General features: G+C 41.3%; 1 protein-coding gene across 1 annotated transcript in view; it reads right to left on the bottom strand.

The window, feature by feature from the left end:
• The window catches only part of Dnaaf11 (dynein axonemal assembly factor 11), a 98420-nt gene extending 84588 nt beyond the window's left edge, over window positions 1-13832 (bottom strand). The window contains exons 1-2 of the mRNA XM_059247014.1: window positions 13700-13832; window positions 1881-2048 (exon numbers count right to left, since the gene is read on the bottom strand). Of these exons, the coding sequence (XP_059102997.1) occupies window positions 1881-2048; window positions 13700-13709 (178 nt within the window). The 5' untranslated portion in view covers window positions 13710-13832. The remainder of the gene's footprint in view (window positions 1-1880; window positions 2049-13699) is intronic.
• Window positions 13833-17035: the final 3203 nt, after the last annotated feature.

Raw genomic sequence — 17035 nt, 5'->3', positions numbered from 1 at the left:
TCACTGGCAATGGACTTTGAGACTTCAAAAGTCCAGGCCTTTCTCTGTGTCTCTCTCTGCCCTGTAGTTGTTGTCTCAATGTGTAAGCTCTCAGCTACTACTCCGGCACCATGCTTGCCTACATGCTGCCATGCTCCTCACCATGATGGTCATAAGCTAATCCTCTGAAACCATAAGAAAGCCCCCAATGAACTCTTTCTTCTATAAGTTGCCTTGGTCATGGTGTCTCTTCACAGCATCAGAAAAGTAACTAAAAAAATCCGTTACAATGCTAACATTTTGATCTTTGCTCACATGACTTCTGCACTTACCTGTCAATTCCATTCTAAACTAAAACTACCTTAATATACCAAACCGATCACAATACCTTGTACTTGACAATATGGCATAACTGGCTAATGTAATGTGTGGTAATCTGACAAAGACATTTAAAAATACATACTTATTTTTCAGAGCAAATTTATGTTCATAGAAAAAACTTAATAAATCTTACAGCTCTCACATACCCCATTCCTTCCCTACCCAACCCCGTATTACTGGCCCCAATACTTTATTTATATCCTATACCAGAGTGTAGACTCATTACAATTGATATGCCTACTTTGACATATCATGACCCACACATTTACTCTTAGTATAATACATTCTGTGTATCTTGACAAACACGCAACTACAACAACATGTATCCGCCATTATCCTCCATGCTTTGACTACTTGTTCTTCACTACTACTAGCTCCTGGAAACCACTCATCTTTTTGAAGTTTCTATAGTTCTGCCTTTTCCAGAAAATCATAGTTAGACTCTTGTAGGCTTAGTTTTTTTTTTTTTCATATTGGTTGCTTTCCCTTAATATGTACATTTAGAGTTTCTCTATGTGTTTTCATTGGTTCTGTACCCATTTCTTTTTTTTTTTTTTTTTTTTTTGGTTTTTCAAGACAGGGTTTCCCTGTGTAGCTTTGCGCCTTTCCTGGAAATCGCTTTGGAGACCAGGCTGGCCTTGAACTCACAGAGATTCGCCTGCCTCTACCTCCCGAGTGCTGGGATTAAAGGCGTGAGCCACCACCGCCCGGCTGTACCCATTTCTTTTAAGCTATGAATAATACTTTATTTTATGGATTGAGTCATTCACCAACTGAAGGATATCTTGGTTGCTTTCAAGTTTGGGCATCTGTGATTTTTTTTTTTAACAACAACAAAAAAAGAATGTATTGGTATACATATATGACAAGAACTTTTAAATTTTAACATGATCTTTCCAGTTTTACAGAGAGATATATAGCCATGGCAAATGCATGACTCATTGGGGGGGGCTACCCACCACCCCCACATTTCCCCAGAGTGCTCTTGAGTAGGAGGAACAGGAAATATTAGTTAGAAGGAATAGAGGGGGGAGATAAAGATAGAAAATACAGGATAGCCTCGAGAGGGCCTGGAACCTATTCAAATGGGCCCTGACTGTCTCTGCCCTAGGGTATTTACAGAAATGCCATGGGGTGGAGCAAAAGACCTCCCCCCAGCACAGCCAAGTACAGACCATCTCAGACTCTTGCACTCAGGCCCATGGTCCAATCATCCTCTCTATGTAGACCTGCTGGGTAAAGCCACTAGGAAACCTGAAAATGGGCTCCCACAACTCATATCCACCCCCTTTGAAAGCTGGTAGGAGATCATGTGCACACTTAACCCCATTTCCAATGCCATAACAGTATCCCTCTGGGCACCATGGCCAACTACACACAGGAAGGCCTGGGGAATATTCTGCAAGCAGCTACTGAAAGGTGGCTGTGTCTCTTTCCCTGTGGCTTTATTGTTCAGTTATTTCCCAAAGTTCTCCCACTCACATGTTAAAAAGTAATGAGAACAAATGAATGAGACTTACCAATTTTTCCAATGAGGTTATTTTGAAGATAGAGAATTTTCAAATCCCGGCACCATTTGTCGATATGTTCTAGCCTTTCTATTTCTTGCTGATGCAAGGAAAGTTCCTCCAGGGAAAAAATGACACAGTCGTTGTGCTCAGCATTGCATCTAATAAGATCTTCTGTGACTGAAAGAAATTTTGTAGCACATTATATTCCCATTTCCAATATTCAGCGTCGGGTTATTATATGATTAACATGCTGGAGTTTCTTTGCAGCTAAGTGTTGATTCTTTGGGCCCAAGCAATTTTCAGACAGAGAGATCAGACAAATGCTGCTTGCTGCCCACCTTGGGGAGTCTGTGCACAGCCTTGATGTGAAGCAAAGAAAAGAGACACAACAAAACCTCAAGTCTCATTTGCCTTTGTATGTGTAAGGTCTATGTAAGTTTTGTTGCATAGATGAAGAATTGACAGTTGACACTGTATGAATATGAATATAGGCTGTCGTAGTGGAACTGAACCAATGAATAATAAAATAATAATAATAATAATAATAATGAAATCCACTATCAGACCTAAAACAGAGCAAAAGAGTCACAATCTCACTGACAAAGGACAAAACATAAAAAACTTTTCTCACCATCTAATAAGGAAGGCTACTTATCACTTAAGCAATTGATTGCTCATTTAGAGCTTCAGAGAAAGAAAAGAACAACCCAGATTCTGGAACTCGCATTGAAGATTGATAAAGTAGCTCTTACTTGCTGTGTTTCCTAGAAGAATAAAAAAAGAAAGGAAGAAAGGAAGGAAGGAAGGAAGGAAGGAAAGAAAGAAAGAAAGAAACAAAGAAAGAAAGGAAGAAGAAAGGAACTGCTTCTAAGAAGAGCAAAAATGAGAGGGAGTTCCCATTCTCTAACAAAAATTATGTGTAGCACCAACTGCGGAGACCAAAGTCAGAGAAATGTAATAAAGATGGCACCAAGGGAGTGGAAATAATGCCATGGTCCACTATTGGAGCCAGGAACAAAATCATGAATCATATTTAAAAGGTGGGCTGGAAGCAAATAGGCAACAATAATGGAGACATTTTGCATTTCCAGTATTCATAAAAATGTTTTTTTAACCCACCTTACATTATCAGTAGAACGTATAAATGATTCCTCTCCATCCCAGTATATAACGAAGGCTTACTTGTTGTCATCTACAATATACCAGGCACTAGTTTAAATGCTTTGAATAATTTAAAGTAGTGATATGTAGACATATGATTTACCCTCATCAGGAAAGTAACCGAAGCACAGAGTTTCCACAACTAGTTTCCATAACTAGATCTTGGCTGTGAAAGCTACAGCCAGGTTTGAAATCGACAGCCCAATGGCAGACTGTGTTAAAATAGACTTTTCAAAATCCTACAAGAGCTTGAAGTGCTGCACATGGTTAACCTAGTTAAAATAACTTCCTTTGAAGTGACAAATCAATAAGCCAAGTGAAGCTTACGCTTTCTAACATTTGCGTGGAAACTTGATCTGTTGGGTGCACATAACAAAAATTCCAGTCGAGAAAACTACAGAATTTTCAATTGTAATATGGTTTCTTTCAACCACTAATTTTTGAATCTTATAGTAGCTAAATAGGAGCAGTGTCTCATTTTAACACTAACCCACATAGGGTTGATGCATCTGGGTATATACTACAATTGACACAGGATGTTCTGTGGTAACAGATTTAAGTGACGTGATGAATTACAGAGACACAAAAGAACAAAAACAGCTGGTGAAATTTCTTCAAAATGTTGGGAGTGCTTTATGAGAAGCGACTGCTTTGTCAAGCATATCAAAACATAGCAAAAGACAATTTCTTTGCTCTAGCAGTCCAGTACTAGTATCTGTGGGAGTTGGAAGGGACAGCACCTTGATTATATCACAGGGACATAATGCTTATCCTTGGAAACACTCCACGGGGGTCTGTTTTAGGGATTAACACTTCCACCACCAGCAATCAAGACCTCCTTACCAACACTGAAACACCTGATGGCGTGTCACAGTTGATGGAATGGGACAATGGAATAAATATCACTTGTGGTCACTTTATAGATTGGCAAAAAAGAACATTTTTTCCCAAGTTTCTAGATATCTTTGTATTCATGTGCAAAAATGTTTGAGTGGAGAGTAACTTGGTTATATACATGACATAAAAATGCCATTCTTCCTATGCTATTCCATAGTATATTAAAAATGGAAAACTTATAGAGGTTTTGTATGTACTTTCAGAATCTTGAAGAAATTTTTCTAAGTTAAATAAAGAGGAAATTGAATTTAGCAGACCACTTATTCTTAACCACTGTACGACACTATCTTCTACATGAGCAAAAAAGAACCTCCAGAGCTTCCTCAGGCTCCTGAATGTGTGGACTTGTCCAGCTGAGACAAGTCCCTCATGCACTATCAGCTGCCACACCTCCATGCCACATTCTAAAAAATTGAGTTTTGCCTTTTTAAATGATAAAAACATGTATGAACTCCACTGCTGTAGAATATTATTTTAAGGTGTGTTACTTATGTTTATGTTGCATTTGTCTAACTCTGTGAAGCTGTTTAAAACACCTGATGGTCTAATAAAGAGCTGAACAGCCAATAGCGAGGCAGGAGAGAGAAATAGGTGGGGCTAGCAGGCAGAGAGGATAAATGGAAGGATAAATCTGGGAGGAAGAGATCTAGGAGTGAGAGGAGAGAAGGAGAAGGGCTCCAGGAGCCAGCCACCCAGCTACACAGCCAGCAATGGAGTAAGAAATAATGAAAGGTACATAGAAATAGAGAAAGGTAAAAGCTCAGAGGAAAAAGCTAGACAGGATAATTTAAAGTTAAGAAAAGCTGGCAAAAAAACAAGCCAAGCTAAGGCCAGGCATTTATAATTAAAAATAAGCCTCCGTGTGTGATTTATTTGGGAGCTGGGTGGTGGGCCCCCCAAAATAGTAAGAGTAAAAAACAACTAACAACACTCCACTGCTTATTTGCAGTGTGTGGAACTCTCTGTTCTTTCCAATGGGAGGAGACAGGGTGGCTTGAGATGACATTTCTTTAGAATAGCATGGGGGACTCAGGTTGAGAGGTTACAACACTACACATGATGAACATTCATGCGGCTCCAAGGGCTGCCTCAGCTGACAGGCAGAGGTGGCTGCAAACCCAGTCCTGGGATAGACAGGCTAAAGGGATTGCAAAGGAGCCTAAAGGGGCAGCCTGACTAGTTCTGGCTTGCTGGATTCCTCTGCTATGTCTGGAATGTCTCTATTCATTTATAAGCCAGCTCGCACAAATGATTTAAGAAAAAGGACCAGAAAGCAAAAGCAACAGCAACAACCTTCCTAGTAACCAAACATTAAAATAGGGTATTAAATTTACCTTCGTGTTGGACACACACACACACACACACACACACACACACACACACACACACACAAACACACACACACCAAGTTGGGTTATTTTGTTTGTTTCTGTGTATTTTGTTTTTGGGTTTTTGCCTTTTGTGGTAGGGGTCAAACCTGGGGCATCTGCCATCAGGCATGTGACCTATGAAACTACACCCTTAGTCCCCCATGTTTGTTCAATAACTGAAATCAACTGGCAATGCATAAGTAGTGACAGCCAACTTGAGAATATAACCAATCAGTTATATAAACCAAAGTCATCACCTCTATCTCCAATCTACAAAAATTCTCTTAGCAAACATGCAATTGATGTTATGGGTTGAGAGGTATAACCAATATTATCAGAGCTATTTTAATGAGATGTGATAATTATTTACCACTTCTGACTAGATCCTCAAGTGCCTCATGGTGTATCTGTGACTTAGACTACAAAACCCACAAAAGAGGATGGATTGTTGGAGGCTGTGCTGCTATTAGACCTGAAGTCTATGAACGAAGATATCCCCATCTAGAAATTATGCCCTTCCTTTACACCATGCCTAGGAAGGGAACAATGAGTCCCATATCTGCTCCTAAGTTCCTCACTAGTCACTTTGAAGGATCCTTTCCAAAACAGACTATGCCACAGTGTTTGCATCTCCAATACCCACAGCTTCCAAGGAGCATCTGTTTGTCAGATACATGGATGATTTGATATATAGGCTTGAGTGTGCATGGGGTGGAGAAAGAATAGGGGATATAGACAGGGAAGGAAGAGAAGTGGGAAGTGAGCCATAGACCAGCTCTCCTTGAGTGTCCACACTCTAGCAAAGTCCCACATGAGTCTGAAAAGTTATATTAAGTGTATTCTTTGAGTTGTATGAAAATATACTTCTCAAAGGAGGAATGTGTAGTTTATGAAGCAGTTTGGTTTATAACTTGATGGACCATTATTTATCTTGTCCCCAAATTCTGATTAGGCTTCATTTAATATCCACATAAATACGTAACCTAACTAGTTTGAACACTGAGAGTTGCCACCCATGGTCAAGTTAAATGTGCATATGGGAGCCCTGGCAGCATCTTAAGTATTACCTGATCCATGAGTACCTACATGGCCCACACAGATAACCTGGCTGTAAAGGTATCACAGCTCTGCTGTCTCAAACTCTGTGGTGATATTTTATTTGTGCTAATATGTGGTGATATTTTATTTGTGCTTTGATAAATAAAGCTTGCCTGGAGATCAGGGGGGAAAGGCAGCCATTTTAAGTAAAAAAAAAGTCAGGCAGCACACGCCCTTAATCCTATCACTTATCAGGTAGGGTCTCTGTGTGTTCAAGACCATACTAGGGAACACAGCCAAGTGTGGTGACATACAACTTTAATCCCAGTACCAACCATAGAGACCTGGAGGTCTGTATAGACAGGCAGTGACAAGGAAGTGAAGTAGCTGGGCTAAGAGCCAATGAGAGGGCACAACAGCAAGGCAATAAAGGCATGGGTAGACAGGAAGTAGCTCACATTTGGAAGCTGCAGAGTTGGTGAGGTAAGGTTGGCTGGTGGCTTTTCCTATTTCCCTGACCTCTAAGGCTTTTACCCCTATATTTGGCTCCATGATTTTTTATTTACTAAGACCATTTAGAAATTCGTCTACAAAAATCTTTGCCACTTTTTCCAGCCCTGAAGACTTAGTGCATGGATGAGGTTTCTACTGGTACCAAAAAGCACTTACTTCTCTTGCTGCATCTCCCACAATATAAGAAAGTCATACCATTGCGCTATTATATAAGTAAAACAGGCTATCAACATGTGACTGTCAAATTTTCCCTTTCCGCATCATGGATAGACATTAGGAAGAAATTATATTTATCCTTATTTCTTAAACACAAGAGTGAAAATGGTAAGAATCACTATCAGTTTAAATGTGAAGGATGAGGGAAACTCCTTTAGCATGGATAAGTAAGCACACAGAGAGGAAGGACCCCACAGCTATGCTTAGAACAACAATGTTTCTGAGTACCAACTACTGTATGGCATTAGAAATATTTAAAGTGTAGAATCACAAAGGAAGTTAGAACTATGATTATTCAAAATTTCCCTTTTTGAATTATTTTTTAAACTAACATATTTTATGTATTCACTGAGAATTTCATACATTTTATAATACATTTTGATCATACCCATCCACTACCACCTCCAAGTCTCCCTAGTACCCCTAATCTAACTCCCTCAGAACTTCATGCCCTCTTCTTTTGTTGTTAATAAACCCCTTGCATCCAATAAGTGCTACGTGAGCATGGGTGGGAGGCCATATACCAGGGCATTCAAGACTCAGGGAACACCATAGAAGGGGGACAGATAGAATGTAAGAGATGGAGTGGGTGGATGGGAGGAGGAACTGTAAAATGTTGACCTCTGGACATGGTGAGTTGTTGTACTCATCAACTTAGGGCAACTGTGATTCCAAGCACAAGATCAAGCCAGTCAAAATTCAGAATAGGCTTATAATAGGCCAACTGCTACATGGCACGCTATGTTATGGTACTCAGGAAATTGTTACATAACACTGCCTTACCTGTAATGGCAAATATCAGTGTGAAATCTAGATTCAGCCCCTGAGATGTCAAGAGTATCTATCTATCTACATGGTACATGGAAATGATAGTGTTTTGCACTTTTAAATAGGAAGGATTTTGCCATTTTATACACCATCTAATTTAAACTATGCATTCTCTAATTCCAAACAATATTGCCCACCTCCAGAAAGTCCTACATCAAGTAATATGGCACTGTGCTTACATGAGATGGTTCTAGGAATTAAAAATTCCTCAGTAGCATTAAACACTCATCATATAACAGTTTCAACACCTATTGGATGATATAGAGAGCATGCGCATAAAATGCTGCTTTTGCTTTCTCATTCAGAAAACCACAAGCAACAAAATAGGAAACTCACATGAAACGTTAAAAACGTGCTACTGAAAGGAGGGGCTAACCAATACCTGCTTGGCTGTGGGAAAGAGAGATCAATGAAGGATGCTGGCAACTCTAACATACTTATCTCATTAAAGCCAGGCACTGAGGAATCAAAGGCTGAACTAATATTGATTAGCCAGCCTGTGCCTCTTAATTCTTTAACATTTATCTGCACAATGACCTTGTGTAGCCTGAGAAGATGGCTTAGTGGGTAAAAACACATGCTACAGAAGCATGAGGACCTGAATTAGAATCTCCAGAACTAAATGAAATAGCACACGTCTCTAATCTGTTCCTACAGCCAGATGGGGCATGCAGACAAGAGAAGCCCTGGAAACACCCAGGCCAGCTAGCCTGACAAACAGCAAAGATAACTTGTCTTTAACAAAGTGGAAGATGAGGTCCAACATCTGAGGCTGTCCTCTAACCGCCATACACGTGCTATGGCATACACACACCTGCACTCACACACACAAACATGTATACATACACACACACACACACACACACACACACACACACACACACACACACCACAGAACCTTGTAACGATTCTATGTGCAACAGAATAAAGTTTCTGAATTATGAGAGCATGTTCCAATAAGTTTACTTCTGCACGATTTTTGAGGTACTCAGTAAAATTTAACAAAACTCCAAAGCAAACAATTTAGCATTTATCTTTTAGGATTTGTTTGTTTGTCTGACTCAGGGTCTTATATTGCAGCCTAGGCTGCCTGAAACTCATTATGTAGTACAGGTTCGCCTCAAACTCATGGCAATCCTTCTGCTTCAGCCTCTCGAGTAAAGGCTGGTATTCTACCATCACATCCAGATCATTCCTTTATGTTTTATATAATGTTTTGACTCAAACTCATGGCATTCCTTCTGCTTCAGCCTCTCAAGAAAAGGCTGGTATTCTACCATCACATCCAGATCATTCCTTTATGTTTTATATAATGTTTTGAAAACAGCTCTACCTTTCTTGCTGGATTACACTAAAATCAACCAATATGTTCACAGCAGATTTCACAGATTTTTCAAACATCTTGAAAAACCTTGCAAATATGCATATGGGCATATATGTATATTATATACATGAAATAAAAGATATTTAATAGAAACACAGGATTACAAATATGTAGTTTACTTCTCATAGTATCTAAATATTTTTCTATTTAGAAGATAACATTTCTAAGAGAACACACACTTCTTTTTCCTATAGATTTAATGGACATCAGGAAACATACTGATCCCTAATCCAGTGATACCTTTAAGGGCTATTGATGTGACTGTGGTTTAAAAAACACAAAGCACTGTGACAGAAGAACTCAGGAAATGTGGTTTGTGCTACGGAGTCAAAGAAGAGAGGCCAGAAGAGGATGCACGGAGGAGAGGCCTGAACCTTGAAATGTGTGTAGATGTATGCCAGTCAAGCAAATGAGGAAAGGGCATCCTGGGCCATCTTAGATAACACAATACATTGCCTGGTTTCCCCTTCGAAACTAATAGATTAATTCCAACAGCTGCTGGGAGCTCTGCCAGCAGCTCATCCTCAGCTGCATACCTTCCTTTCTTCTAGTTGCCTTAGCTGAAAAACATCACCCCATCCCAGCTAATGTCTGTTCCCGAAAGATCATAGTGGATGGCTGGTTGGTAAGAGGCTGTTGAGGCCCTGTCTTTTATCTCAGTGTGCGCAAGTCGGAAGGTTGACTCCAAGCTTGGAGCCCTTGGAGTTGAGTATGTTAGGCTTCTGCTCTCCATCCTGCCTAAACTTGCTTCCTACCTACCCCAATAATGCCACAGAATAAATCTCTAGCATGATAAACATCAAAACTCTGCTCCTTGGGAAGCCCAACCTGAAAGCATTGATACCTAAAGTGGTCCATGAAAGCATGTGCTAGGTAAGATGTGGGTTTGAAACCAAATCTGTTACCAAAATGGCAACATGGATACCACTACTGGCAGTCAGTGGTACACAGGCAGTGCTGGGCTCACAGCTGTTGTGCATTGGTTGAGTATTTCTCTGGTGCTGAGCGGTGATGGAATATCAGTGGAAGGGAAGACAATAGTGAATGTGACCGATCAGGCATGTCATTTAGAGGACAGTTGCACTGAAGAGTTCTGACTAAACACTAAACACTAAACAACTGCCAAGGAAAGGAAAAGACACCCTAATGGACTACTAAAGGCTAAGTGTGAAGACTACAAGAAGGAATGGAAGAATATAAAGAGGTGTTCATCTTGAACTACATGGTTCAGAGAAAGCTGAGCACCAGAAACAGGCTAAATCATAAAAGAGTGATAGACTCTAACTTCCAGGCATGATGGAGTCCTAGGTTAGGATTCACACTCCCAGACTACACTAACTAAACTCCAGACATGATATATGAAAGTATTATTTTTAAGACATCAGACATCAAGAAACAACAAAAAAGAAGGTAAATTTGTGTTTTGAGTACAATGGCCTCATTGGAGACACAGCTAGGACATTTCTGGGAGGGAATTTTACAGCATTGAATGTCCATGGTCAGAAAGATATAGAGCAGAGACATCAACTTCCACTTTAAGATATGTGAAAAAGTACAAGTCAAATTAAAAATATAATAAAGTAAAGATTCTGACAGAAATCAAATGACATAGAAATCAGGAAAAAATAGTAAAAATCAATTAAGAAAATGAAATCAGTAAACTTTACTCTGACTTAGCAGAAGAGGAGATGGGACAGGTTGCCAATTTTAGTAATGGGAGGTGAAATATCTACTGTGCAAATATTAAAGGATACAGAGAATATTATAAATATCATTATGAGAATAAATTCAAGAATGTATGTGAAATGGGTAAATTATTCGATGAGATGAAAACTACCAAGCTCCCTCAGGAAGACAAGGGTAGTTTAAGGACCTGTGGGTCATCTTAAGTAACTAGATATGAGTAACAAGCCTTGTAGCACAGAGAATTTAGGCCCAGATGTTTCCACAGATAAATCCTACCAACCATTTAAGGAAAAAATAGGCTGTTTCCATGAACTCTTCACGGAAACTGAAAGGATGCTAGCAAGCAAAAATGCTAATCAAGGGAGAACATGGGTGACCTAGTTAGCTTTCTGTTGCTTTGATAAACACCATGACCAAAAGCAACCTGGGGAGGAAAGGGTTTATATCATTTTACAACTCCCAGGTCACGATCTAACACTGAGAGAAGTCAGACCAGGAGCTTGACGCAGGAATCTGAAGGTAGGAACTCCAACAGAATACACGAAGGAACGATGCTTACTTACTAGCTTGCTTTCCGTGAGCTGCTTGGTTTCCTTTCTTGCACAACTCAGGACTGCCGGACTACAGGTGGTATTGTCCACAGTGGGCTAGGCACTCTCATATGAAACACTGAGAAAATACCCCCACAGAATTCCCTAGAGACCAATCAGATAGAGGCAATTCCTCAAGTGAGATCCCCTCTTCTCGAATGTACCTCAATTCTAGCTTGCATTAAGTTGAAAAACAAACAAACAAACACTAAACAGCACAGATGAGGAGAGCATGTATAAAAACTCTCAGATCTCTTCACTCTGCCTTGCTTGGTTCCTAGAACTGGCTATTTGTCAAAGTGGTTCTCAGCTCTGCCTCAGTCACCTCCCCTGAAAAAATGGGTAAGTTGGTCATTGTTCCCTGTCTTGGAACATTGCTGAAACAGGGAAAACAATGCGTGGAAAACATCTGAACCAGGCATGGCACATGTAAGCACTTGTGGGAGGGGCACTTGTCATTTATCTCACTGTCTGGATTCTAGTTAAGGCCACTCTCTTCCACCACTCCTACATGGCCAATTAGGTGCCTGAAGAAAACCCCACAGCTTCTCAACTGAACGCTTGTAAAGGTGATATCTTGTCACCTTTTTCCAGGGCAGAAAGAAACCCCACCATCCTATTCTCATTCACATCCTCACTTTCTCTCTCTCATTATCCATCCGTCTGTCTATCTATCTATCTATCTATCTGTCTGTCTGTCTGTCTGTCTATTTCTTTCCTCCCTCCCTCCCTCCTTCCCTCTTTTCTTCCCTCCCAACCTCTTTCCTCCTCTCTCTCCATGAGACTTCCTAATGCTGTACTACTGAACTATATCCCAGCCCCAAGTACAGTCTCTTAATGAAAAATATTAATTATGAAGGATGAGGAGATGACCCAGCTGGTAAAGTGTGAGGGCATGAGTCCTGATTACCAGCAACCAGTGTGGTATATCTGTAATCCTTGCACTGGGGAGGCAGAGACAGGCAGATCCCTTCAGCTCATTGATCAACCAGTTTTGCTGAATGGGTGAGCTCTATTTCCAATGAGAGATCCTGACTTTAAAAAATAAGGTGGTGGCCGGGCGGTGGTGGCGCACGCCTTTAATCCCAGCACTCGGGAGGCAGAGCCAGGCGGATCTCTGTGAGTTCGAGGCCAGCCTGGACTACCAAGTGAGTCCCAGGAAAGGCGCAAAGCTACACAGAGAAACCCTGTCTCGAAAAACCAAAAAAAGAAAAAAAAAATAAGGTGGAAAGCAATTGAGGAAGACACCAGATGCCAACCTCCTGACTCCATGTGCACGCATATATACATGAATAGACATATACACAAATGTTATGACACTTTAACAATGATAACTGGCATGTTAGATGCAACTGTAGGGAAATGCCATTTGTCAGCAACAAAAATGTCTTGATAACGGGAATGATTCAATCTAATCTAAAAAATACCTGCTCATCCCATCACCTTGCAGACACTTACAATAGTTTTAGATGAACACTTTCACATTTACTAAGTCTATATAATAAAGCTTTGCAGTGGACGTGAGGAAGCGGAGGCTCAAAGGTGAGCTCCCAGAGCAAAGCCATGGAGCTCTTAGGGTGGCCATGGGGGAAGAGCATGTGTCAAACCCTGGCTCTGGAATTGGTGCTCTCCTCCTGTTAGGCAGCTGTACCTTCCTTAGTGAAGTGGTGGCATACAGATGGAGCGGCCCAGGACTTCACAGCTAACCAGCCATGTGCTGAGAATAACCCACCAGGTCTTCCTGAATTCCCCCTCTCCATGGCGCCCACTTCACAGACTGGCCAGCTGCTGGGAGCAGGTGGAGAACATGGCAAGGGCTTGAGAAGACCTATAGAACCTGGGAGGACCTGAAGAAACTAGATGCGACCTGGGGGATTTGAAAGAACCTGATGGGATCCAAGGGCTCCTGAAAGGATTTTTTTTTTTTTTTTTTTTTTTGCGGGGGTTACTACATGATAATGAGAGGTCACGGTGAGACTTCAAGGGTCCTAAGGGGTCTTGAGGGGGACCTGAGGGCTCCTGAGCAGAACTCAGAGAGAGCCTGGTGCAGCTTTAGGTACCTGAAGGCTGTCTCTGCCTGGTGGGGAGAGGTGAGATTTGGCTAGAAGTGGGGAGGGGGTGCTGAGTGTTGGAGGGGTCGCTTACTCAGGCCCATGGTGCTTTTCTGGATCACTGGTCAGGGAAATCCAGAGACCGCAGAATTCCCTTCAGCCCTCACAGCAGCGGCTCTGTGTGTGGACGCAATCCGGGAGCCATGGCAACGGGGAATTCTATGGCGGCCGCAGGAGGTCAGGCGGCGCTGAGTTTCCTGACCTCCAAAGAGAAGCAGGAAAGACAGCAGAGGTGGAGCGCCACTGACCCTAACCTAATCCTGTTCCTTGTCCCCACCTGTGACTCTCCTTGGACTGTTTTCCTCTAAGTCAGTTGCCCACCCAGATCAAAGAATCGCAGGGAGCTCTTCCTTCCTAATGGGTCTGTCCCCTCCGTGTTTTCTACCTGATCTCTATTAATTATCTATTTTATTTGACTTGTGCACAGTCAGGAAGATTGGATTTGGAGCCCCCACTGAAGGAAACTCCCGCACAGAGGGGGGAATCCCCCGGAATAGGCACAAACCACACCCAAACACCTGTTTTCACAGAGAGGTCCTTTATTAAACGTTCGTGTGTGTGTGTGTGTGTGTGTGTGTGTGTGTGTGTGTGTGTGTGTGCATGTGTTAATGTGGCTGCTTTCTGACTCAGGCAGAAAACAGCCGCAAATGACCTTGCAGGTGCAGAATAGGCTAGGATTTATTGCTAAAGGAGGGAGGGGACAAGGGAAAGGGATGAAGGAAAGCAGGCAGGAGGGTTTGTCCCAGAGGGACAAAGGACAGCCTCTGGATAGAGAGGAGACAGACTTGGTACAGTCTGTCTGTTGATGGTTTATAAAGGTAAAGAGGGAAACCCTGTGTTAGGATGACGTGTTTAATTTTAATTGGCCATGTTAATTAGGTGAGACAAGGGGGGCTTCTGATTGCTGGATTTCAATACTTGGATAGCCGGACCTTGGCAGTCAGCCTCAGGAGAAAGAAGTGGCCAAATAAGGGAATGGACCTTGGTGGCTAGCTTTAGGAATGTAATCTAACAGTTTTTAGCAAGGCAGTGGGACTTGGGAAAGGACAAGGCCTGCCAGAGTCACATGCTTGAGTGGGCTAGTGTTCCTGCATCCACTATATTTAATAAAGATGTGACCTTAAACGTTTTTAGCATCCGTTCTCGTGTCTGTAAGACAAATAGTAACTCCCCAAAACAAAAGAAAAACCCACCAAAAAACCCAAAATAAACAAACAAAAATCTTGTGGAGCTTAAACAAGATATCTGAACTGAAAGACTGTCTTGTTTGTTTTGATTTTAATTATTGTTTAAGAACTTAAGACAGTTTTTAAACAGGCTCAATATAGATTAGTCGTTACCATTAAATTACAACCTTTTAAATCATAGCTCTATATTCACTCACTTCCTACAATTATATTTTCTAAACATACCACCCATTATCTCTTCCCACTTCCCCTACATACCACCCTTTTAATTGTAAAGCATAGAGTCCTTTCTACAGCCCTGAATGCATGCCTGGTATCTCCTCTGGCCCCATATCACAAGTGTCCAAAGGCTTTAGGAAAAGTTGGGTAAGACTGACCCTTCAGCCTCAAATGTTCAGATACATTTAATGTGTTACAACTTAGTAAATGAATTTATGTATGCCATAATTGCAGAGGTAAACATAACTCTCTATTTGCTTTAAAAATGCAATTTGTAAAAGGTTAAAAAAAATTCCAATTGCAGTAAACTAATACAGTGCATGGTTCTTGATTTGTGTATTATGTTTACATTTTAAAAGATTTATTGAACACTGCTAAGTGGAAAGAAATTTACGATTTCAAGAGGTGCCTGTTCAGCATTTGCTGTTGGCCATTATCAGGTTTGGCCAGATATAGATGAGGGCATGGCTGTGGCAGAGACAAGAAAGTCAAAAGGTGTGGCTTGAGGGAAGGGCAGGTGATGTTCACCAGTTTGGCCTTGAGTGGACTGCAGAGAGGGCTTTTGAACAGTAAATCCTGAGATAGTAGGTAAGAGATAATGGAGATAATGCACCTCACACTGGCAAAGCCAAAAGAAGTGACCTGGAGTAGCAGGATTTTAGGCACCATGCCCCCTTAGTGGGAGAAGTTCCAAGGAATTCCAAGGAGATGACTCAAAATATAAATTTAGGTGACATGTACTACCTCTACAAATATGTCTAATTCTCAATTCCCTGGGGTGTTTGTTGTCATTTGGTTTGGGTTTGGGCTTTCTCAGTAGAACAAAATAGTGCAAAGCTTAACAGCTCTGCCATTAGACATATGGTTCAAATCTACATGTTCATCTCTGCTTGGCACTGGACAGGCGACTCCATCTCTGAGAGCTACACCTTCTCCATTTCTATCTGCTGGCACTGGCAATCACCTCTGGCTGCACCTCTAAGCACTGAAGTCAGATAACTCACAGAAATAAAGTGCCAAGAGCAGTGAGAGCTGCGTGAATTTACCTGTGCTTGAACTTAGCAGTTTTGACAGCAGGGGCTTTGTGGAGGCTAAAAGGATCCAGTTTCTTAGGGAAGGCTGGTACTGAAGTACTTCAGGTAGAAGGGTAAGTTTCTGAGATAACAAAAGCAGGAGATCAGGCTCAGTATAAAGGATTTCATGACTCTGTAGAGCAGTGATTCTCAACCTTCCTAATGCTGTGATCCATTAATACAGTCCCTCATGTTGTGGTAATCCCCAACCATAAAACCATATTGTTGCTACATCACAACTATAATTTTGCTACTATTTGAGATGTAATGTAAATATATGATACACAGGATATCTGATATTCAACCCCTTTGACCCACAGGTTGAGAATCACTGCTGCTCTAGAAGGTTCTCAAGAGTTTTTGTAATTCAAGTGAATGATCTGTTAGCTCTGAGGGTCTGTTCTCACCCTTACATCCCCTCACTCTGATCTTTACACCTTACTTGAAAACTGTCTGCTTGTCCCAGAGGCCAATGTGTTTTGATTCTCTTGGGAGTTTATGTTGGAACTCAATCTCCAATGCAAACAGTATTAAGAGGCATGATCTTTAGAATGTGACTGCACCATGAAAGTAGATTAGGTGCATTCAAAACAATTGGACAGAAGCATTTATCCCTGTTTCACCCCTCCCATCCCTTCTACCACATAAGGACATGTGACGTTCCCCACTAGAGGACAATATATCATTTGGAAAGCAGAGGCGGAGACCCTATTGTTACTTTCGTCTTGGATCATGAGTAATTAATGTGTGCTCTTTGCAAACAACCCGGTCTCAGATATTGTATTATGGAAGCATAAAGAGACATGAACTGGGCCTTGGAATTTTCCTGTGAACTTTAATGTCTGTGGGACTGAATTATTCCATTCCTTTATTCATAAGCAGCCAAAGGCT

Source organism: Peromyscus eremicus, chromosome 20, assembly GCF_949786415.1.
Source record: "Peromyscus eremicus chromosome 20, PerEre_H2_v1, whole genome shotgun sequence".
NCBI classification, from domain to species: domain Eukaryota; kingdom Metazoa; phylum Chordata; class Mammalia; order Rodentia; family Cricetidae; genus Peromyscus; species Peromyscus eremicus.
The sequence above is the reverse complement of the archived record's forward strand: the minus strand, read 5'-3'. Positions and strand labels throughout refer to the sequence as shown.